The following is a 23,966-nucleotide window of genomic DNA, read 5'->3' on the forward strand; positions in this document are numbered from 1 at the left end:
GACCTTTAAGGCAAACTGCAAAGCCCATCTATTCTGCCTGACTCTGGGGTGGGTGAGGCTTTGCAGTGGTGTGCTGGATTTTTTTCCTTGTCCTTTTCCTGTAAAAATCCCACCCCCAAGGGATTGAAGGCCTCTCTATACACAGCTTCAAACAGAGTCTGTTGTAAAAGGAAGGAAAGGAAGAGAGAGGGAGAAAACAAAATAGAAGGAACCACTGGGAATCTTCTGACCCTGAGGCTAGAACAATGGAAGGATCCCAGCAAACTTAGCTACCCCTTTGTCAAGAGTGGTAGAAACTCTTACCAAGTTCTTGATCCATTTGTTGGCTTGTCCCTGGGGGTCTATGAAGTGAGTCCAGCGCTGTGAAAACTGTGTTATTACTCCATTCTCCACAGACAGGGTGTCATTAGGCAAGCCGGCAATCTGATCACAGCCGAAAAAGCATATCAGATGTCTAACAGCAACTGTGTCTTACAATATAGGCATTCTTTCCTGCCACTGTTCAGCGTTTGATAAACTGCAGAGCTATCCATCTCGCAGCACATTAACATCTGATACACACATCTGAGTAACTCACAAGTGTCTTATACACACTGGACTCAGAACCTGGCCAACTACAACCACACTTAAACACGGTTGCAGCTAGCAAGGTTCTAACAATGCTTCTCTGACCAGGGAGGACAGTGATTCTTCTCTTGAGAAAATGTGCTAGCCAAACCATTTTTAGACCAGATCCCCAAGCATGGTTCTAACACATCACTCTCACCAGAAAGCCCTCTCCTCACTATCAGGGAAGCTGCGTTAGAGCCTTGCTAGCACCAGCAGTGTTTAAACAGGATCTGGTCTTGCTTTTGTGGAAGGAACCATGCGATGACACAGAGCTGTGCTACAGACGTGCAGAGACTGGGGCCAGGTTCTCCACCACATTAAAGTTTCTTTACACTGCTCAAAACAGCTCTAAAATCACCATAACCAGCCACTTCAGGATTCCCATTGTGAAGGGGGCTCTTTGGGTGATGTAGCGCATCGGTTTGTGTTAATGCTCTTGTCCACCACATACCTGCCATGATCTGATTTTCACTGGGTCTCCCAGAGTGCTTATCAAGCTTGGCTCACTGGTGTGTGGGACATCGTGTTCCTCCAGTTTCTTTAGCCAGTCCTCACATAGTGCTGTGCGGTATTGGCCCTGCCAAGGGAAGCAAAGCTCCATCCGCTAGACACTAGTGTGAATTATGCATTGGCATGATTTGCTTTTAAAATCAACCCTCCTACTGCTGTTCATGTTCAAATCCAGCTCCATGGCTCAGCCTAACCTCTTCAACAGACCAAGGGAAAACTTGAGGCCCATTTGCCTGGTTGCCGCATGCACGCTCCTTGGCACAGCCTCTACAGGGTTTAGGCTTGCTGGTGACATCCTTCAAATTGCATCAGAAATTTCCCTCTTTAAGGGCCAGACATAGAGAATATGCTTTTGGGAACCCTACAGGCAGTCAGATTACTAGCTGAATTGGATAACTGTAGTGAGCCTGAGAAGTTCTTGGGCACCTGACTGAGTTCTGTGCTGTAACACTAGCACAATCCCTTCAACTTCAATGCAACTGCCTTGGCAACATTGAGAGCTGAATTTGTCCCAGTGATCTGCTTTTCCCTTCAGATTTTGGAAGCTGATCTACCAACAAAGAAGAGAGGCTGAATTCTAGACCCTGGGATTAAGAGAGGTGGAAAGCTGTACTCAGATCCTTCAAAGAAAGAGTTCCTGTTATCTGCTTACTGTGAAAGGGCCCAAGTACGCCACGAAGCCAGCTGAAATCAGCACATCTCCTACGATATTGTTGATCATATAATCCAGGTTCTGGACTGTGTCCTGCCAGCGCACCTTCTCATCTGCCAGGCCATTAATTAACTGTGGAATCACCACACATCAGATCACCAGCCAGCTTTCTCATAGCACAACCCCATTCCTATGGCCCACATCCCTACGAGGAGAGCCCTAGCTGTGCCACAGCTCCAACGACTCTTTTAAACTATGATCAGCCGCAATGGCCCCCCAGGCGCTGCATATCGCCAGGGCTTAGTGATGCTTTCGTCCTGCCCCTGGCCTATCTCAGGCACACCCTCCACACTGGGGCTGGGACAGAAGGTTTTGGAAGACAGCTTTGTCACCCAGGGATTCTCCCATGCCAGAGCAATCAGCAGCTGGGTGTTTAAACTGGTTTCCTAACCCCTTTGTGTTGTCACAGTTGGGGCCAGGATCTGGGCTGGTGGGTCTATCCTGTTACTGCCATGAGCTGTGTGGCAGAAAATGCCATTAGAAGCAACATGTAGAGATGAGACCTTTATTGTTAGTCCCATGAGCCCCCAAGCAGCATGTCTCATTACTAGTAAGGAATATGCCAAAAGCATGTTTGCCATGGAATTGGTGTCAGAACTTGGCTCTGTCCCTCACCTTGTCAGCCCGGCCCAGCCTCTCCTCACACAGTTCACACTTCATCTCCAGTTCTTCCTTCTTGGTGATGCAGTTCCTGTACTTGGCCTGCAGGGTGACAATGCCATCCTCCACTTCTCTCAGGCGGTCCTTGGCTTCATCAAGGATCTTCTGAGTGACCTGCAGGTCCTCTTCTGCCTCCCGCAAGGCTTGCTGTGAAAAGAGAAAATGCACTGGAACTCCAGATCAGACTTCCATCCACCAAGGGAGAGGGCTTAGAGCTGGACTATATTCACAAGAAACTACCTAGGCTATTTATACTATGCAGTCAGAATTCAGCAACCCCACCCAGAATGCTACAGCTTTCCCACTATCCCATCTCCAAGGTACCGTGGGCTTTAGCTCATCCAATGCATAAGTTAATTCATAACTGCCTTGTCCAAGCCACTTGGGCTAATAGGGTGTTTAATGTTAAGAACCTACTTTAAGTGTTTAGGCACCCAAATAAACAGCCTGAGGTTCAAAGATGCTGAGCATTCCCAGGTCTCTCTGAAACCACTGGAGGAAAGAGCTGGGGGACCAATATCTTTCAGGGGCAGGTCTACCAATATTAACCACTGGCTGGTAGGAGCCTGATTTGCTGTTAGTAGTAGCAGCCACAGACATGTGTTAAGCACTGTTACTTACTGTTACTCCTCCCCTCCCCCAAAATCCTGACTCTACAGAGAAAACAGACTGTACATTATGGTGACAAATGGACATTTGGGGAGCTCTAACCAGGAAATGTAGCACCAAGACCTCTCCAATAAGGTGCTTGAAAAGATAATGTTCCATAGGAACTAAAATAATAATAATACAATGGTAGCACTTTCCATGTTCAAAACACTACACAAATATCAACTAATTACTCCTCAAACTCCCCTAAAGACAGGTGAGTATTATCATCCATTGATATATAGGGAAACGGAAGCAGATACATGGTGATTTACCCAAGCTCACATGGTGATTTACCCAAGCTCACAAAAGAGTCTACTGTCTACTGTCTGAGCCAGGATTAGAATGAAAGAATAATCCCCAATCCCAGTTTAGCCCCCTAGACCACAATTGTCTCTAAACCACAAACTACATTTTACCTTCTGTACAAAAAATCCAGTGACAAATATGGCATCTTAACTTTCCCCCACATCACACAAGGGCCCTGGGCCCTTAGCCCTTCCAGAGTGCATGTGCTGAGGAGGGGAAGGTAAGCCCTCTGTGGGCACAGAGCAGTGTCTGCCTCGCCACCAAATGCAATAGTCTAAACCCACATCAACTCTTTACCCCTGAAAAAAGCCACCAGCTGGTTCTTACAGGGAGACATGGGCCAGCTCCTCAGCTGCTGTAAATCAGAGTTACACCAGCTGAGGATCCAGCTCAGATGCTCTTGGATCACTGCTTGACAACCTCCAAAAGGGTGGAACTTGATGTAATGGGATGGGCGGCGGGGGGGGAAGTTTCTGGAGTAACTTCTCAAACTCTCTAGTTGGCCTGAGCACGTAATTATTTTGACAAGCAAATGAAAGATCGCTGGTGTTCTTCGCTTCCATCACTGTAAAGGATGGAGGAAAAGATTCTGTGCTGGGATGTGAGATTTTATAACTTTTTTTCAATTCCCAACCAATTGCCTGCTCAGTCTCCAGATGGCTACTGCAGTCCACAAGCCAAGTAGTAAAGCAGGATTCAGGGACTAGCTCCACCATGGGTGTAAATCAGCATTGCTCTGACTTCATTGGAGTTATGTTGATTGACACCCTGCTGAGGAGCTTACCCTGGGTTGCATTCCCCTTCCTCCCTGCCCTCCCCCAGTACAGAGCATTAAGTTAAAATTCATAGATATTAAGGTCAGAAGGGACTGTTATGATCATCTAGTTCGACCTCCTGCACAATGCAGGCCACAGAATCTCACCCACCCACTTCTATGAAAAACCTCTCACCTATGTCTGAGCTACTGAAGTCCTCAAATTGTGGTTTAAACTCTTCAAGGAGCAGAGAATCCTCCAGCAAGTGACCCATGCCCCATGCTACAGAGGAAGGCAAAAATCCTCCAGGGCCTCTTCCAATCTTCCCTGGAGGAAAATTCCTTCCCGACCCCAAATATGGCGATCAGCTAAACCCTGAGCATCTGGGCAAGATTCACCAGCCAGATATTCATGAAAGAATTTTCTGTAGTAACTCAGAACCCACCCCATCTAACATCCCATCACAGGCCATTGGGCCTATTTACCGTGAATATTTAAAGATAAATTGCCAAAATCATGTTATCCCATCATACCATCTCCTCCATAAACTTATTGAGTCTAATCTTAAAGCCAGATAGGTCTTTTGCCCCCACTGCTTCCCTTGGAAGGCTATTCCAAAACTTCACTCCTCTGATGGTTAGAAACCTTCATCTAATTTCAAGTCTAAACTTCCAAATTACCAGTTTATATCCATTTGTTCTTGTGTCCACATTGGTACTGAGCTTAAATAATTCCTCTCCCTCTCCGGTATATATCCCTCTGATATATTTATAGAGAGCAATCATATCTCCCCTCAACCTTCTTTTAGTTAGGCTAAACAAGCCAAGCTCCTTGAGTCTCCTTTCATAAGACAGGCTTTCCATTCCTCGGATCATCCTAGTCGCCCTTCTCTGTACCTGCTCCAGTTTGAATTCATCCTTCTTAAACATGGGAGACCAGAACTGCACACAGTATTCCAGGTGAGGTCTCACCAGTGCCCTGTAACGGTACTAAAACCTCCTTATCTCTACTGGAAATACCTCGCCTGATGCATCCCAAGACCATATTAGCTTTTTTCACAGCCATATGACATTGGTGGCTCATAGTCATCCTCTACAAGTGGGACGTGGGGGAGCTCCTTTACATACAGTTTACACTGGTCAAAGTATTAGTTTTGGGGATGTTTGGGATAAAGGATTTTGCTGGGATTGCTGTATTCCTCCAGAGGACCTGTTCTGGGCTGACATTTCATACCTGGTTCCCCGCGCTTGGGCTCAGACTCTTTGGTAAAGCCATGCTGTGCCAGGAAGGTTTGTTCTGTTCATTTTTAAATACTCTCTGGTCTCTCCCATGTGGCTGGCAGGAAGGGCATTCACTTTAATGGAAAAGTCACTCCCCTGAACAATGCAGACTTACAGACCTGAACGCTGGTGTAGACAGTGCTAAGTTGATGAGAGGGCTTCTCCTGTCAACACAGCTACCACCTCTCAGGGAGGTGGAGTACCTTCCCCCATCAGCATAGGTAGCATCTTCACTACACTCTACAGCAGCACAGTTGCATGGGTGCAGTACTGTAAATGTAGGCAAGCCCTTATTCCAGGCTCACCAGGTGCCATGTACCCCATGTGTCACACACAAGCAATGCTCTTACCCGCTTTGGTTCCACTCCTTTGGCCACAAAGTGGTATTTGTGCATGGCCCGCACCCACTGGCAGATGGAGGTGCAGGCTTTGGACACTTTGGCTATAGCTGCTGGTTGAAACTCCTCGTTGTCAATATATGGCTGGATGCTTTTAATCACAGTATCTGCAATGTTGTCCTGGAAGGAATGATGGGGAGAGGGGTGAAAGATGGTGAGCAAGGGCTGAGAGCAGTAGGGGTCCAGTGGGAGATCCCGCAGTGATACCGTGAAGGGCTTAGAGTGCTATGGGCATGACAGTGTGAAATCCCATGCTGCTATTGTGTGGAACAATGTGTGTGCTGCCCCTTTTTCCATGATGGTGCCCTTCCCTCGCTTGTTATTGGGACAAAGGTGAATCAGTCTCTATTTATTTATTCCCTCTGGTTGTCTTTGTGGCTGTAGAAAAACACTCTTGTGGTTAAGCAGGTTTTTGTAGAACAGGAAAATCTGGCCAAAATAACTGTTTCTCTTTATTTTTGTGTTATCCTAGTCCCGGTCACAAGCCCTGAAAGTGAACGTCTTTCCTTGCTATGTCAGGTACTAAATGCAGGCCAGTTCAAACAGGGCTGCAAGCATCTCCCATATCCTCAGACACAGTCCTCACTGACCTTTCTTCAGCCTCTAACTCCCCCATTCCTGCCAGACCATAGCGAGGGCTACAGTTATCCTCCCACCAGGAGAGGGAACACTTGGACTCCTATTACGTCATTGCTGCTGACTGAACCAGCTAACCAGAGACCTGGTGGTAGCGAGCAGATAATCATCCTCCTGCTAGATCCCAAGAAAGCTATGGAATCTCAGTTCCACTTGCAATGTAGTGAGAGATCCAAGACTGCTTCTGAGCCTGAATTTCCCAAGCACTGCACTTAAGAGCTTTACAAAATAAATGGTTGCAGCACAGAGTCATGATGGCTCCTTGTTCATCTCCTGGTGTAAGACTAGGGAACCACCTTTCTAGAACTGCAGTTCTGTGTGCTCCAACGCTGCTCCTGAGCAAGGCAAGGAGAGAATCAGAAGGGGGAAATTTATTATGGCTTTAATAATTTCTTGTTGCTCAAGGTGGTCAAACAACAAAACCATGCAAGAACCACTGATGATTTAGCAAAAGTGAATCCCCACCGTAGGCCATGTACCCTAGCATCCCCTTCACACTCCTTAAAATTTACTTCCCTTAGTGGCTTCTGGATTGAAAGTTGGCTCCAATGATCTGTTTCTGGCATAATACCATCACCGTAACATCAGCTCATTACCTGTAGGCCTAAAACATCCCCTCTCACTTTGGGGCACTCAAGGGTGGTCAGATCCCTGAGTTCCAATTGCACAACTATCCCCCCTCCTTCTGCCATTACTTACCTTATCATATTTAAACAGGCTTTCCAGGAACTTCCCTGGGTCCTGAAGAAGACCCTTACCCGGCTCCCAATAGTCATCCACCTTAGAGCCTGGCTTGTCTCCAGCCACTTTCTTGGGCTTAATTCCTTTCATAATACAGACAGCTTCAATCACCATCTTCACCCCAACGGGAGGCCTCTGCATAGCTCGCACCTAGAAAAAATAAGTGTCCCTGTAAGACGGGGAGTGTATCAGCACAGCCCTTAACCTGATTTTCTGCACTGCATATTGGCAACTGTTGCATGCCAAAAACAGATTCTGCTGACACCACATAAGGGCTGAGCAATTGAGCACTAAGAGCTTTAACTCTGTCTCCTTGTTTGTAGGCCTCAAAAGTTGGTCTCTGTTTATATGGCCCCTGTGTTTGCAGAAGGGTCTTCTTCGCAGGGATGGTGATGGGCAGCAGGGGCTGTCTCTTCATGGCACCAATATGGAGATGTAACTCCTTCCCTTAGCACTAGGGAACACCAGTTTGCCCAGTCCAGCTATTGACACAGGGAGGGGACTGAATCCAGTATTATTGTCAAAGACTATCCAAAGTGGAATTTCTTACCACGACCTTCCATGCAGTACCTGTAGAGAGGTGGAGCAACTTGCCCAAGGCCACAGAGTCAGTCAGTGGCACAGCCAGGGAAACCCCAAGTCCTCTGTTCAGATTGCCAGACACCACTTCCCCATGATGGTGAACTCTACAATGTCCCTTTAAATCTGGGTTTGCTGAACCCAACAGTGTAAGAGTTGATTGTCTCTATTTGGCAGGATTCTCAGTTTCATTGCTATAGCCATTCCCCCAGCTCGGGATTTCTCACTCACATGCTGACTTGTATTTAACATACAAGCAGATTTTATGCATACTGCTCATTTGTTCACTCTGTAAAATAGCGATGCGAGGCACATTATATCACTAGCTAGTGATCTCAGAGATGTGTGATATAACCTAACTACTGCCTATACCTAATCAGAACCTTAGCACGCATGTTATGATTTCCTACCCCTATGTAATTATCCCTCCTTTTTGTTAAGGCTACACAGTCTGTCTTACAGGATTTGGGGTTTCTGCTTTGTCATTCTTTCAGTGCTAAGGCCATGGGCAAAATTATTACTGAATACAGTGATTGGTGAAGCATCTCACCTGAGCCAGCAGGTGTGGCTTTTGATCCAGGAGGGGGGTGGGGTCCTCATGGCTACAGGTGAAATCAGCATGATTGATGGGGAAAGACTCATTTAAGTGAGGCCCTCAAGTAGTGTGCTGACTTTAGGGGGCTGGTAGATTTGAGTGGGAAGGATAGTGCTGGTGAGTATTACCAGGAGCCTGCCCTTGGTCCTTTGGGATGGGTGTCTCTCCAGTTTCCTTAGGGCTGTAAATGCTACTGTATGGTAGCTACATGATCTGCCTTCATTAGAAACTCCCCAGATCACACACAGATCTGGTGTGTTCAGATGGGCTCAGCCAATAGACCTGAGACAATAGGCAGTGAGAGTGGGTTCACTGCTTGACTCCCTGGGAGATGTGGGTTTTCCTATTTATCTCTTGCTGCCCTGGGGGTTGGTTTTGCTGGAAGGTGTGTCCTGAACTCAGGGCTTTGTCTTCCAAACTGGAGAAGAGACTGATTGGAGTCCTTGCTGGAGCTAGAGCTAGAGAGTTCTGCACAGGGTAGAACTGGTGGCTGCTGAGCAGAGCTGTGGGAGCGTTGTGCCTTTGTGGGGGGAATAACAGAAATATGCCATGTCTCTTCTTTTCTTTTCTTCAGCATTAACCACTCTTGCCATGTTCACCAGGAGACGCTCCAGGGGATTCTTACTAGACACGGTCAACAGAGGGGCAGAGTTTGTGGAGACCTTGAAGACTGTCTACCCCAAAGCTGATGCCCTTCATGAGAAAGACTTTGACTGGCTCTTTGACTGTCCCAAGACGGAGCAGTTCCTCGAGTGGTTCTGTAACACAGTGGGGGAGGAGAACGTACTGAGTCCTGGGGAAGTGGAAGCCTATCAGACCCTGCTCAGTTCAGGGAAGCCTATTCTGGAAGGTGAAGCCCTAGAGCAGGTGCTGCAAACCTGCCGCCAATGCCCGCAGTTGAAGGGTGCCATGTCAGAGGATGAGGCTCTGCCCCTGGAGGTACTGGAGCGAGAGGCACAGGCATTGCATAGCCATAGTGCCCGCCAGCTGCGACGGCGCAACAAGCTCCAGATCCGTATGGCTAGCCTGAAGCAGGAGCTGTGCCACTTGGCAGACAAGGAAAGGAAGGTGGGCCGGGCACTGAGAAAGGCCCAGCTGGATTTGGAGATGGAGAACTCTCAAACCAACAGTGTTCTGAGCCAGGTCTGCAAAGCAGCAAACCAGCTGGCGGAGTGGTACAGGGAAGCTGGGAATGGGAGGCTTCTGGTGCTGATGTCTGAGGTAGATCTGGGCCACTACATGGAGCTGGAGGAGCTGGCCACAAGGGCTTTAGTGGCATTCATTCAGAAGGCACTGCCAGGCACCACCCAGGCTCCAGATGCTGAGGGGGCAGGCTTACAGGGAATGAAGAGACTGGGCAGCCCCCAAGCAAAGCTGGACACTCGGGCCCCGGCAGGGTTAGCTCAGACTGTGCTGCCAGGGAACACTGGGAGTCTCAATGAGTGTGTGGCAGATCCCAAAGTGGATGTAGAGACCCAGGAGGAGCTGGTCAGGGAGACAGTGGCAGGGCTCCCTGAGAAATCCTTGCCAGAAGAAGACAATGGCCCCAAAGCAGAGGCTGCGGGTGTGAAAGCCCTATATGGTCAGGACAGCTGCCAGGAAATGGTGAAGGGACTAGCCGAAGCTGCCCACGTAATGCTGTTGGAGAGCATGCGGGGTTCTGAAGCCAAGTTCCTAGAGAGCCTAGGCAGCTACCAGGAGGAGCTGGAGCGCATGGCACTGGCTTACATCTGCAGCCAGAAAGAGCTAATCATCACCTCAGCAGAAGTTGAAGGTATCTGGGCTGGACTGCAGTGGGCAGAGAGGGCCCTGAAGAGCAGCAAAGAGAACAAGGTAGGGGTCTGCTCCTCTGTCTCTGCTCCTGTCCACCCTTCCAGTAACAGTGGCACGTGGGCCGTGGGAAAGCCTCTGATTTAGGTGTGGGTAGGAGCCAGTATATATTACAAGGGGAGATAAAACTCTGTCCAAGGCTGCTTCTGCAGAGTGCAGGAAGACCTTTCATATCTGTGAGTGCATGTCTCTTGGTTGTGCTCTGCTTTGCAGATAGTGGAGGATGAGTTCAGCCTTCACATAGCCACCTTTCAGGAGCAGCTGTGCACCCTCCAAAGTGACATAGACCAGACCCAAACCCAACACCTTGTGCCCCTCCTTCAGGCCACTGCTCGCCTCCTTTACTTGCCTGTCCTGCGAGCAGAGCTCGATGGGGAAGCAGTTCACCTTGGGTATACCACCTTGAAGCAGGAAGAGGTTGCAGGGCAGCTGATGGCCCAGCACAGCCGCCTGGAGCTGCTGGGACTACAGCTGAAGCTGGAGAATAAGCAGCAGCAGCAGGTGGGGACCTGTCTGGAAGAGATGGTAGCTGCCCTGCAGGAAGCCAGTACCAATCTTCAAAGGCGGCTTGCCTGCTTTGAGGATTCCAGCCTGTACACAAAGATCTATCCACGCACTCTGATAGATCCCAGTGATGTCACCACCATACGGTAAAGATGGCTCTGCCTTGGAGCTGGGGAGGAGGTGTGATGCCCATCAGTGGGGGAGTAAGTCCTAAATTATTAGAGACTGGAGATGCTGCAATATGAAGAGATCTTTAGAAAAGAGAGAAGGAGAAGAGGGGGTCTGATGGATCCAAAATAATGAATAGTCTAGAAAAGGCAAATCTATTGCTTCCTTCTACCCTCTCATAATACAAGGGGAAGGGCCAGAAACTGGGTGAGGATAAGCTCCCTGTTTGACTTATCAGTCTTACAAAATGAAACCGTTCCTCTGCCAGGTTTGCACCAAAAATTGTCTGCATCGTTGGCGCTAGACATTTCAGCCAGATGGCTGCAGAGCTGGGGGCATGGGGAGGAGCATGACTTTCCACACCCATCTCCCTCCTTATGCATCAATTAAGGGCATGTGCTCACTCAGAGGGCATGCCCAGCCAGTGGGTAGTACAGCTATTTGGGACGCCTTTGCTGACACAAACTTCCTCTGTGGGCAGAACCTTGTAATGGACAGTTGAAGTTTCTATGAAGCACCTGGTTAGCGACAAGACAATGGAATGGACTGATCATGGTTCTGATCCAGTCTGGCAATCCCTAGGTGTGCCTGATACCCTTTCCTGGGTATTGAGAGATCGCACGTCCCCATTGAGATGAATGGGTGCAGTTCACTCGGAGCCACTATGTTCTTGGCCTAGAGGTTCAGGCAGACCCTACTGCATCTGGGCACTTTCCTATTCACAACTGTTAGAGCTAGTCACCTTCTTTAAATGAAGGCTTAAATTCTGCAAAATCAGACAGGCTCCCAGAGATGTGGGGATGCTAGCTCCATCCAGTCCCCAAGGGAATCATTGCTCCTTAACTCTGGCTGGTGCCCTCACTCTTGTGTTGTGTTTTCCCCTCTCTCAGGCTCTGGGAGATGCTGGAGAAGCAGGGCCAGGACAAGGAACTCTTCCGCACCTATGAGACGCTGGCAAGCCGTGGTTCGCACCTGCGCCAGGAGCAGAGGATGCTAGAAGTGCAGCTTGCAGTGTCCCCAGCCCAGCTCCCCATGCTGGAGTCTGATAATGAGATGCTCTATAAGATAATGTATAGTGACTCCAACCAACTACTGCTGAATGCCCAGGTGTGCAAGGACCCCCAACCCCTGGGGCGGTATCATCACTTGCGTTTCTTCTCCACATGGCCTCTCTGGAGGCCTTCTAAAATCATATGACCTTGCCAGCCAATCAGCAGCCATGGTTCATGTTGCAGAGGCATCTGTATTTTGCTTGCAGCATCCCCTTTAGATTATAGGGGATCCTGATAGGCTGGTGTGGAGCTGCTTTCTCCTGCTGCTCCATGATTCATTACTGTAGTGGGAGGAGAATTTTCCTTTCCTACACTTCCACAACACAGTTGGGTTTTTCCCCTTTCCCTGCAGGAGCTGGCTGAGCCTATCGAGCAACTCTACACCACACAGGCCAAACTCTATCAGATGCTGATGGACCTCCTGAGTGACCTGAAAGCCAAACGGAAATCCCTGCAGACCCACTTCCAGCAGACAGAGCGCAATCTCTATGTGCACTTCTTCCATGATGCCAACCGGCTGAGGGAGGTGGTGCAGCAGCTGGAGAAACAGGCCTTGGCCTTCTCCTAGGGTTCAGCAATGGAACAACCCCACCCAGCACCCAAGGGGGAAGGCTGAGGAGACTTTTGCTGCCTGTTCTGGAAGCGTTTGCCCCAAAGGGTGGAGCATCGCAGAGATCCTTGCTACGCTGATAAGTTACATATTACTTTGTCCTGTTCTCCTCCTCACAGCAAAAAGATCAAATCCCACGGGGGCTAGTACTTGGGGTTTACACTGGGGTGGAAACCTGCCCCAACCATGTATAAAATCTGTCCTACTGAGGGTGGGTGGGTTTCTCATGGTGCACAGGCCACTGTGAAGAGAAGTTAACGATCTTCCATGATTCACAGTGGGAAACCTCACAGAAGAACTCTGCATTATGCCCATGCAGGCTGAGGGGTTGGGGGGGGAGTGCACTGTGTGGGCAGACCAGGAGAGGGGTGGATGCCTGGAATTCTCCACTCCTCCCCCAGTGCAGTGGGCTAGAGCTGGCTGGAAGGATTGTGTGAGTGGGGCAGCAGTGGACAGGTAAAAAAATAAAGGCATGTTTCATGGTATTTTCCTAATGAGAGATTGATTCATAATCATGGGGCAGGGGTGTGTCCATCTGTCTCTGTCCTTCCTGGTTTCATCTATCTCCTCTCCCCTGCTGCTCCAAACCCAAACCTGGGGAGGAAATGAGGAGCAGGGGTTTCAAGGTGAGCTTATTTCCCTTTGTTTCCCAAGGCCATCTACTAAAGACCTCCTTCCTGTATTGCTCCAGAGCTGAAATGTGTAGCTTAGTTCAAAGCTTTTTTGATGGTGGACTTGCTTGGCACGCTCACCTACTGAAATCAGGAACGGGCCTACTTTCTCCATGGTTGACTCTAAAGCAAAGACACTTATTGAATTCTGTTAAACCACATTAATTCTGTTCACTTCCTCCTTTTTTTAAAATGATATTTAGTGTCCAGCCTCTCAAGCTTGCATCTACTCTGAAGTCCTCTCTGGTCAGAGAAGAGAGAGCTCCTGTAGCAGCAGTGCAAGCTACATTATGTTGCCCTACCATTAAACCTTCAAACCTGATCTGACTGGCCTATTATACCATGACGGTGTGCACAGTTGGCAGCTGGTCACAATAACACAGCATCCCTGGTGTCCTATAGACAGCCTAAAAATACTGAAGGCAGACCAGCTAGCTGCATGTGCCAGCTAGGAGTGAGAGGCCTGTGACCTGTGAGAGGCCTGCTGTTTAATAGTCTGCATCTAGACTAGACTGTGAAGTGATTGGACTGTTTAGGAGCCAGCTGTCCCTGCTGAGATAAGACCACTTGGGTGTGTACAGATAGCTAAACCTATATGACTGTTCATCCCTTGCCTTAAGGGGTCAGGGGCTGCTGCTTGTGATGATGGTTAGAGATATCAGGGATGGTCAAGATAATACTTAGTCCTGCCATGAGTGCAGGCGACTGGACTAGATGACCTCTCAAGGTCCCTTCCAGTCCTATGATTCTATGTGGATGCTGGTCCAGTTCCTAATGTCATTAGCTCACTTAGATCCATTTTGCAAAGCCACTAAAATGCTTTCACCTGGTAGCCAACTCTTTGATCACTGTTTGCCTGGGCTGGTTTTGAAATGGTGACTTCAATGTGACTGCTCCAAATCCCATTGTTAAGGCCCTACCAAATTCACAGCCCTGAAAAACACATTACAGACTATGAAATCTGGTCTCCCCCTGCAAAATCTGGTCTTTTTGTGTGCTTTTACCCTAGGCTATAAAGATTTAACAGGGGAGACCAGTGTTTTTCAAATTGGGGATCCTGACCTAAAAGGGAGTTGTAGGGGGGGTCACAAAGTTATTTTAGGTTGGGTTGTGGTATTGCCACCCTTACTTCTGCACTGCTACTCTGCTCTCCAGCCACCCAGCTCTGAAAGCAGTGCAGAAGTAAGGGTCAAAATATTTTCCATACCACTCTTACTTCTGCACTCCTGCCTTCAGAGCTGGGTGGCCAGAGAGTGACAGTTGTTGACTGAGGGCCCAGCTCTGCATGCAGTAGTGCAGAAGGGTTGGCAATACCATACCATGCCATCCTTACTTCTGCGCCGCTGCTGGTGGCGGCTCTGCCTTCAGAGCTGAGCTCCTGGCCAGCAACCTCCACTCTCTGGCCAGCAGCAGTGCAGAAGTAAGAGTAGCAATACCACCCCCCCCCCCGCCCTACAATAATCTTGTGACCCGCCCACAACTCCTTTTTGAGTCAGGACCCCTACAATTACAACACTGTGAAATTTCAGATTTAAATAGCTGAAGTCATTTAATTTATGATTTTTAAAATCCTACCACAGTGAAATTGACCAAAATGGACCATGAATTTGGTAGGGCCCTACCCCCTGTTGTTCCCCTGGCTCATCTTGTCTAATGATATGGATTCACATTAGTAAACATTACTGTGAAGCAGCTTGGTGTCTCAGCATGGTAAGGCTCTACAAAAATGTAATTTATGTTTTTTAAAGAACCGGGAATCCTGAATGCTAGAACCCAGTCATGGCTTCAGAAAGGAAATTGGCTGGGGAAACTGCAGATTTGTGCATATGTATGGATTCTCCTGCTAGTTGTTCTCCTTTACAGCTATGATGCAGCCTTGCTCCATAACACAGTGCCTAAGGGAACTCGTTGACACAGCGATTCAGAGAGGGCTGCACAAGAAAGACATACTCATGAAAAGCATTAATCCCTCCACCTTCTATTACCTCAGTGACATCATTTTTGTTAAGATTTCTTAGGCTGGCTAGAGCAGCATCCAGGGCAGGGAGAGCTTCGGCCAGGTCCTTCTGGGCATCGTCTGCAATGGCCTGGGCTGTCTGAGCTTTCACTTTGGCTTTCATCTCTTCAGCCTGCACAGCATTTCGCCTCTCCTCTGCCACTGCCGTGTCCACCTGCAGTGCCAGACACAGACTCAGTACAAGGGCACCGTTTTCCGAAGGCCTATGCCGATGCACCTGCGCTGCTTGGCTCAGGGCCTTGTTTTCATTGACAACATCCAGCGTTTCCCACGTGTGTGTGTGTGATTGATGCCTGACGAAATCTGCACAGAGGACAAGATGCGTTCTCACACTAGGATCTGAATGCAAGCATGGGAGTCTATTCTAGTTTGTGCATTCCTGCTAGCAGTACAGATTTTTCAGCTGACATTTATGTCACTGCTCTGTTGATGGATGAGCCGGAAGAGACTCCAGCTCAGTCTCCCAAAGCTGCGTTTGCACTGCAGGCATAAACTGCAGTAAATGCTTATTTTCGGCAGCACAATGAGCAGACATGAATTGCGACACACCTAAGTGACCGCTCTGAGTAACAAGGCCCTTCTTTTTTTAAGTCCCTTTTCTGATCGTACCTAGGCTTTTTAATAGCTTCAGTCTTGCGTGGTTTAAAAAAACACTTGGGAAATGCAATGGAAACAGGGCCTTTCTTATGAGTGGATCAATTAAAGGAAGAGGTGCGGGGGAAAATAAATAGACTGAAAATGACTGTCACACAGGGCCACGCTAGATCTAGGCTTGTTTTCAAACTTGAGCAGCTTATTATGTGTGATCAGGCTGATTTACCATATCTTGCTGGGTATAGCCATAGGCAAAAAGGGACACAGCCACTTGAGGAGCACCTGTCTCTCTCAAAGAAAAGTAGAGCCACAATTACAGAGCTCAGCATCAATACCAGGTCTCCAGCAGAGGGCAATCATGAGTTTCAAGGCTCCTAACTGTAAAGTGCCTGGCTCAACATGGTATGGGTTACACATGACCATGTGTAAAAAACACTTTATATGCTCTATACCAAGTACTTGGGGATGCACTGATAGAATGCTCAAATGGCTGACTGTGCCCGACAATACACATTCAAATAATAAAGGATGTTTTTAAAAGGAACAAAAACAATCCTACTAATGGTGTTGGATCATTGCTAGATGGAAATGGGTGAATTATCAATAATGCAGAAAAGGCAGAAATATTCAATATTTCTATCTATATTTGGGGAAAAACAGATGATGCAGTCTCATCATATGGTGATAACACTTTTTCCATTCCACTAATAGCTCTGGAGACTATTAAACAGAACCTACGAAAGATAAACATTTTTAAATCAGCAGGTCCAGATAATTTGTATCCAAGAAGTTTTAAAGCGATCGAGGAACTCCCTGGACCATTAATGTTGATTTTCAGTAAATCCTGGAGCACTGGGGGATTTCCAGAAGACTGGAAGAAAGCAAATATTGTACCAATTTTTAAAAAGGATAAACAGGACGATCCGGGTAATTATACACCTGTAAGCCTGACATTGATCCCAGGCAAAATAATGAAGTGGCTGATACAAGACTCAATTAACAAAGAACTAAAGGAGAGTAATATAATTAATGCAAATTAACAGGAGTTTATGGAAAACAGATCCTGTCAAATTAACTTTATCTTTTTTTGATGAGATTAGAAGTTTGGTTGAGAAAAGTAACGGTATTGATGTAATATATTTAGACTTCTGTAAGGGGTTTGACTTGGTACTGCCTGACATTTTGATTAAAAAACTAGAATGATACAAAATTAATACGGCACACATTAAATGGATTAAAAACTGGCTAACTGATAGGTCTCAAAATGTAACTGTAAATGGGAAACAGGCATCGACAGGTCTGTTTCTAATGGGGTCAACTGATCCCCACAGGGAACAGTTCTTGGCCCTAAGTTGTTTAATTTTTTAATCAATGACCTGGAAGAAAACATAATATCATACTGATAAAGTTTGCAGATGATAAAAATAGGGAAAGTATTAAATAGTGAAGAGGACAGGTCACTGAGCCAGAGAGCTCTAGATTGCCTAGGTACAAACAAACAATATGCATTTTAATACAGCTAAATGTAAATGTATACATCTAGGAACAAAGACTGTCATATTTACAGGATGGCAGATTCTATCATGGGAATGATAAAGATATGGGGGTTGCAGTGGATAATCAGCTGAACATGAGCTCCCTGTATGATGCTGTGGTCAAAAGAGTGAATGTGATTCTGGGGACTCTCAAGTAAGAGTAGAGAGGTCATTTTACCTCTGTATTTGGCACTGGTGTGACTGCTGCTGAAATATTGTATCAGTTCTGGTGCCCGCAATTCAAAAAGGCTGTTGATAAATTGGAGATGGATCAGAGAAGAGCCATGAGAAAGATTAAAGCAGGGGTGGCCAACCTGAGCCTGAGAAGGAACCAGAATTTACCAATGTACATTGCCAAAGGGCCACAGTAATACATCTGCAGCCCCTCATCAACTCCCCGCACAGCAGTCCTGCCGCTCAGTGCCTCCGCCTCCCTCCCTGCACCTCCCGATCAGCTGTTTTGTGTCATGCAGGAGGCTCGGGGGGGGGGAGGGGGGAAGGGGAGGAACGAGGGCATGGCAGGCTCAGGGGAGGGGGCAGGAAGGGGTGGAATGGGGGCAGGGCCTGTGGCAGAGCCAGGGGTTGATCAGTGAGCACCCCCAGCATATTGGAAAGTTGGCGCCTGTAGCTCCAGCCCCGGAGTCGGTGCCTATTCAAGGAGGCACATATTAACTTCTGAAGAGACAGATGCGGCTCCAGAGCCATAGGTTGGCCACCCCTGGATTAAAGGATTAGAAAACCTGCCTTATAGTGATAGACTCCAGGAGCTCAATCTATTTATCTTAACAAAGGGAATGTTAAGGTGTGACTTGATCACAGTCTGTAAGTATCTACATAGGGAACAAATATTTAAAAATGGGCTCTTCCATCTAGCTGAGAAAGGTCTAACATGATCCAATGGCTAGAAGTTGAAGCTAGACAAACCCAGACTGGAAATAATGTGTACATTTTTAATGGTGAGAGTAATTAATCACTGGAACCATTTACCAAAGGTTATGGCAATTTTGAAATGAAGATGGGATGTTTTTAGATTCATAGATTCATAGATACTAAGGTAAGAAGGGACCGTTCTGATCATCTAGTCCGACCTCCTGCACAGCGCAGGCCACAGAATCTCACACAACCACTCCTATGAAAAACCTCACCCATGTATGAGCTATTGAAGTCCTTAAATCATGGTTCAAAGACTTCAAGGAGCAGAGAAGCCTCCCTCAAGTCAACCATGCCCCATGCTACAGAGGAAGGCAAAAAACCTCCAGGGCCTCTCCAATCTGCCCTGGAGGAAAATTCCTTCCCGACCCCAAATATGGCGATCAGCTAAACCCTGAGCATATGGGCAAGATTCACCAGCCAGGTACTACAGAAAATTCTTTCCTGGGTAACTCAGATCCCATCCATCTAATATCCCATCTCAGGGGATTTGGCCTATTTACCCTGAATATTTAAAGATCAATTACTTACCAAAATCCCATTATCCCATCATACCATCTCCTCCATAAACTTATCGAGTAGAATCTTAAAACCAGATAGATCTTTTGCCCCCACTGCTTCCCTTGGAAGGCTATTCCAAAACTTCACTCCTCTGATGGTTAAAAACCTTTGTCTGATTTCAAGTCTAAACTTCCTGGGGCCAGTTTATACCCATTTGTTCTTGTGTCCACACTGGTGCTGAGCTTAAATAATTCCTCTCCCTCTCCTATATTTATCCCTCTGATATATTTATAGAGAGCAATCATATCTCCCCTCAACCTTCTTTTAGTTAGGCTAAACAAGCCAAGCTCCTTAAGTCTCCTTTCACAAGACAAGTTTTCCATTCCTCGGATCATCCTAGTAGCCCTTCTCTGTACCTGCTCCAGTTTGAATTCATCCTTTTTAAACATGGGAGACCAGAACTGCACACAGTATTCTAGGTGAGGTCTCACCAGTGCCTTGTATAATGGTACTAAAACCTCCTTATCCCTACTGGAAATGCCTCTCCTGATGCATCCCAAAACCGCATTAGCTTTTTTCACAGCCATATCACATTGGCAGCTCATAGTCATCCTATGATCAACCAATACTCCAAGGTCCTTCTCCTCTTCCGTTACTTCTAATTGATGCGTCCCCAACTTATAACTAAAATTCTTGTTATTAATCCCTAAATGCATAACCTTACACTTCTCACTATTAAATTTCATCCTATTACTATTACTCCAGTTTAATAGTAGCAGTTTTTCTAAAAGCTCTGCTGTAAGAATTATTGTGGGTAAGTTCTCTGGCCTGTGCTATATGGAAGTTCAGAGTACATGATCACAATAGTCCCTTCTGGCCTTAGAATCTACAACTCCATAGAGTAGGTTCTTTTGCACAACTTCCCATGTCAATTATACCATGTTACAGGGAGTGGGGAGGGAGAAAGGAGAAGAATCTGTTTTTAAAGTGTAAAATACCCCACCTAACTTTTCCCGTGTCCTCTGCACCATTTGCTGGGGGAAAGGCTGTGTCTCTGTACCTTTATTTGTTCCATTGTTGCCAGTGTGTCTTTGGCTGCCTCTGCCAGAAGGGGACGTGCTGATTCTAGCTCTTCCTGCATCTTTGCTACATCTTCTGCTGTTCGCAGTAGCTAGAGGAAGCGAGAGCGATTCAGTCCCTCAGGTCCCGTGTTCAGTGAACGCAAAGGTAATACGATGCCATAGCATTTGAGAAGGTGAAGTGAAGGTCAGGAATACTGCCCCCAGGGATGGAATTGGTTGCATGGTGTCTGACAATGAGTGGGTGCTTGCAGGGGGTTCTCAAATGCCCTTTTAAGTTAATATCATTGTGAAATAACTTCACAGTAGCTGATGGATGGGTCACATTTTCAGCTCTAGGCACCTAGTGCTGCCTGCAAAATGGGTGCACTCCTGCTGCAAATATTCATATCTGTGTGGAGCTGTGAACAATTGTGTGAGCAACTGTCTGTTGCATAGGTACACAACTTATGTGAAAGGGCCCTTATGAAAATTTGGCAAAACACACCTTGCAAGCAGTATTGCTCTCGGGAGCAGAAGCAATGAGCTGAAGCTGTGGTCAGGGGTGTTTCTAGTCCTAATGCTGATTCTATTTTCAAGCCTACAGGACAAGCGTGTGTTCATGAAGGCTCAGAATCTGCTCCAGGATTGTATAAAGTTTATACACACAGTGGTGGGGTGGGAGGACACAGGGTTAGATACTAGCTACCCCAAACAGCTGCACAGAATGGGAAAGGAAAGCCCCTTTTATGTTCTTTTGTCCTTTCCATACAAAGTGAGCACAGCCAGAATGGATGTGCTTGCACTCCTCATGAGCAAGATAAGGGCACCCACAGTTCTAAACACCCCCAAAGGGATTACATGACCAGGGGAGAACACACCAGATGTTAGCAAAGGTTTAGTAGTTGCCACATCTACATGCAATCCTCCCAGCAACAGTGGAGGCTGCTTTCCTCTCTAGGCAGAATGCCTCTGGCAGCTACTGCCCCTGTGCTACACAGCCATGACCCCAGTAATATGGCTCTGGGTTCTCAAAAGGCACATTTGTGGCCCACGGTCATTCAAGTTCTGTTTTCAGTCCTGGTAATTCGGAACAATTCTAAGCCTTAACACATGTGCTTGTATGCATCCTAGATGGGTCACTGGCAGGTGGGATTGAACCCAGGGGCCTCTGGATCTAAAAACATGAGCCCCTACTACCCAAGCTGAAGAACAAACTTAGTGGCTGTAGCAGGCTCATATAACCTCAATGGGGACTAGCCACTAGAGGAGGTGGGAAAAGCCCCACGCTATATTAGCATGAGCTAGATGTAGATATTTTCTCTCATTGCATAACTAGGAGTAAACTGAAGTGCAGCAGCTTGCAGAGTAGGGGATATCACTGTAGGATCTTTAGCTGTAAACAGTACACCAATTAAATAGATGACAGTAGCCCAAAGCTCCCCTGGTTCTGAGGAACCAACCTTGTCCAAGCCACTCTTCATCCTCTTCTTCGCTGTGTTCAGCTCCTGTTTCTTTTTCCCGATCAGGGCTGTGAAGATGCCAAGGAGCTCCAGGTAGCTCTTGGGAGTGACATAATTGTGTCTGGCAAACTCCGCCAGGTACACTTTGCACTTCACTGCTACACTCTGGTGGATCGCTACACACATTTGAATCTACAAGGAGCAGAGAAAGACAACCAATCTATTAAGAGCGTCCTATATAGGGTAAATGCACCAGCAAAACTGAAGTGGCACAAGACTTGGAGAGGAGCACAGAAGTAGCCAAACTACTATTCCCTTACATACAATTGGGCTACAATGAGATAGAAAGGCTAAGCAGTCTCATCTGAAGGCCAAGATAGTACAGAAATATAAGAAAAGGAAAGAAGACGATCATCTCAAACTGTAACAAAGTTAGTTCCTAATTTCACTCAGACCACCAGAAAATATTTCTCCATGACAAGGTAAATAAGAACTTTTTACATGCGTCCTGCATCGCTTGCGTCTAACAACCATCCAGCACAAATACGTGTTGAATACACAGGACCCCTGCCTTATATTTTAAGGATGTCACTTACCATTCCATCTATAACTTCAGAGGTGGCTTCAAGGTCTGGGATCTCTTGCAAAAAGGAAGATGCAACACACTGCAGAGCTTCTGCAGGCCACTCATTAAACCAGTCAATAGTACAGCAGTTCACTAGAGAGGGGAACTGTCTCAGCCGTGCACGGAAGACCTCTCCGATAGGGCTAGGCGGCAAGGATTGGGTTGAAGGTGAGAGAATGGAGAATGGCACATTATAATAGTTTCCAAAGAGCTGGGTGAAATACCAACTCTCACTTAACTCATACTATACACCTACAGCGTAAGGAGGAGGTGAGGCAGTTAGCAAGGGAGTATATTACAGGATGAATCGTGAGGGGAGAAAGGAAGGAGGAGTGAGATCACTCCATACAGTGCTCTACGGTTACTACTGACCCCTTGGCAGGAATGGCTATAGTGATAGGTATCTCTTTGGAAGGTTTAAGGTGTGTATTCAGGGAAATCCACGTCCTTTGACTGTCAGAGGGCTACTGAAGTACAACGACAGTACAGGAATATTCAGCTTATAAAATGGTATCTGAGAAGTAAAACTGATGTTAAGTCTATCTGGAGCAAGTTATTGTAGCGTTTTTATCACCAGGCCCCAATCCTGCTATCCTTACCATGGGCGCAGTACCTTACTAATCAAGTAGCCCCATTGAAATCAATGGATAAAGTACTACTTATGTGAGTAGGTGTGGTGGAACTGAGCCCCAAATGCATTAGTGTGTTATTTAGAGACATTACTACCATGAACAAATGGGTTAATTGTGCACTAGTGTGAGAGGAGGCCTTGTGCTTAGTCTAGGCAGCTCTATGGTTCCCAACATCATTTCACGATTTGACCCACAGGCTGGGAGGGCTCATACCTCATGCAAAGGACCATATGGATATTACTGCGAACTAGTCCTGTGTATGCTGCCATCAGGTTAGCCTTGGTGGGCTGCTGCCCTAGGTCCTGAATGATGGGCTTCATAGTAGTCATGATCTGATCTTGCTCATCTGGGGCATACAGATTGGGGATGTCTCCGGAGTTCAATACATTGTTGATATCCTCCAGGAAAGACTCACTTTTAATCTAGATGGAAAAATAAAAATAGTGGTAATAACAGAGCTGGTTCTCCAGATGTCATAAATCACACCCCCAAATATCTCAGCTTCCATGATAGGAGATCCTTTGTAAAGCTGACTGGCTTCCAGTGGAGTGTGATATGATGCTTTGCACGTATCAACATTTACACAACAATGTTCAACCATTTCCTGAGGACATAGAACCATTTCACAGAGCTCACAATCCATGGTGAAATTCTGAAATACGACCTTGTTATTATTAAACTATAGTTTAAAGAAATGGGCCAATGTTTTCAAATTTGGATCCCCAAAGTTAGGCACCTAAATCCACATTTAGCCACCTAAAAAATAAACAGAAGTAACCTCATGTTGCTCAGCACCTTTGAACATCAATTCCCAGTGAAGTGTCTAAATATGGCTAGAAACCTAACTTCAAGCACCCAGGTATGAAAACAGACCCAACTTTGTAGTTACCCCACAAGTGGAACCCACTGACATCAAAGAGAATTCCACAGCTGCAGAATCAGCTCTGGCATGTACTGAACCCTAGAGTCTCTCTGGAAACAACTATTCCAATTTTCATTTCCTGTGATGACATCAATGAAGACTGGTGGGATGCTGAAGAAAAGAAGGATATGATGGCTCAAAGTGAAGTCATCATTTATTTAAAATTTGAGGAGAATTTCCCAGGAACTAGTGCTGAGAGGCATGCCTGTTTTTTCAGCCATTCCACTCCGATAACACTCCGGTACCTGTGAGTCTGTGAATAGAAAGGTAATGGGCAGTCTCTGCAGGCCAGCCTTCAGCATGATCTTCTTGACATCTTCTCGCCACTCTGCCATCCCATAGTTTTTGGAAAGTTCAATCTGGAAACATTCATAATCGGCCCTAGAAGGGAGAGAGACTCAAAGTAAAAATCATTCTCTAAA

The 23,966-nt window shown here is 46.8% G+C and overlaps 2 protein-coding genes across 4 annotated transcripts in view; one reads left to right on the plus strand and one right to left on the minus strand.

Annotated features, from left to right (window-relative positions):
• The window catches only part of DNAH1 (dynein axonemal heavy chain 1), a 132,761-nt gene that overhangs the window by 23,126 nt on the left and 85,669 nt on the right, over positions 1–23,966 (minus strand). Inside the window, exons 50-61 of the mRNA XM_038408554.2 lie at positions 23,790–23,925; positions 22,836–23,044; positions 21,962–22,133; positions 21,366–21,557; positions 19,905–20,015; positions 15,253–15,438; positions 7,217–7,408; positions 5,834–6,001; positions 2,447–2,638; positions 1,772–1,903; positions 1,061–1,186; positions 304–423 (exon numbers count right to left, since the gene is read on the minus strand). Of these exons, the coding sequence (XP_038264482.1) occupies positions 304–423; positions 1,061–1,186; positions 1,772–1,903; positions 2,447–2,638; positions 5,834–6,001; positions 7,217–7,408; positions 15,253–15,438; positions 19,905–20,015; positions 21,366–21,557; positions 21,962–22,133; positions 22,836–23,044; positions 23,790–23,925 (1,936 nt within the window). The remainder of the gene's footprint in view (positions 1–303; positions 424–1,060; positions 1,187–1,771; positions 1,904–2,446; positions 2,639–5,833; positions 6,002–7,216; positions 7,409–15,252; positions 15,439–19,904; positions 20,016–21,365; positions 21,558–21,961; positions 22,134–22,835; positions 23,045–23,789; positions 23,926–23,966) is intronic.
• On the plus strand, positions 8,454–13,081 carry LOC119858302 (HAUS augmin-like complex subunit 3). 3 transcript variants are annotated; one of them, XM_043518989.1, is made up of 5 exons: positions 8,454–8,632; positions 9,007–10,265; positions 10,476–10,912; positions 11,825–12,041; positions 12,339–13,081. In XM_043518989.1, the coding sequence occupies exons 1-5, from the start codon at positions 8,620–8,622 to the stop codon at positions 12,552–12,554; spliced, it is 2,142 nt and encodes a 713-aa protein (XP_043374924.1). In that variant the 5' UTR covers positions 8,454–8,619; the 3' UTR covers positions 12,555–13,081. The 3 variants fall into 3 exon arrangements, with proteins under 3 accessions (XP_043374924.1, XP_043374925.1, XP_038264479.1); XM_038408551.1 differs by having other exon boundaries at positions 8,492–8,549; XM_043518990.1 differs by lacking the exon at positions 11,825–12,041 and having other exon boundaries at positions 8,476–8,632.

The sequence above is a fragment of the Dermochelys coriacea genome, chromosome 7 (assembly GCF_009764565.3).
Source record: "Dermochelys coriacea isolate rDerCor1 chromosome 7, rDerCor1.pri.v4, whole genome shotgun sequence".
Taxonomy (NCBI): Eukaryota; Metazoa; Chordata; order Testudines; family Dermochelyidae; genus Dermochelys; species Dermochelys coriacea.

Excerpts from the sequence above, each read along its gene's own strand:
- LOC119858302 (XM_043518989.1), top strand. Across the intron at positions 10,913-11,824 it reads AGTGATGTCACCACCATACG|GCTCTGGGAGATGCTGGAGA; the intron begins GTAAAGATGGCT and ends CCCCTCTCTCAG. Across the intron at positions 12,042-12,338 it reads AACTACTGCTGAATGCCCAG|GAGCTGGCTGAGCCTATCGA; the intron begins GTGTGCAAGGAC and ends CTTTCCCTGCAG.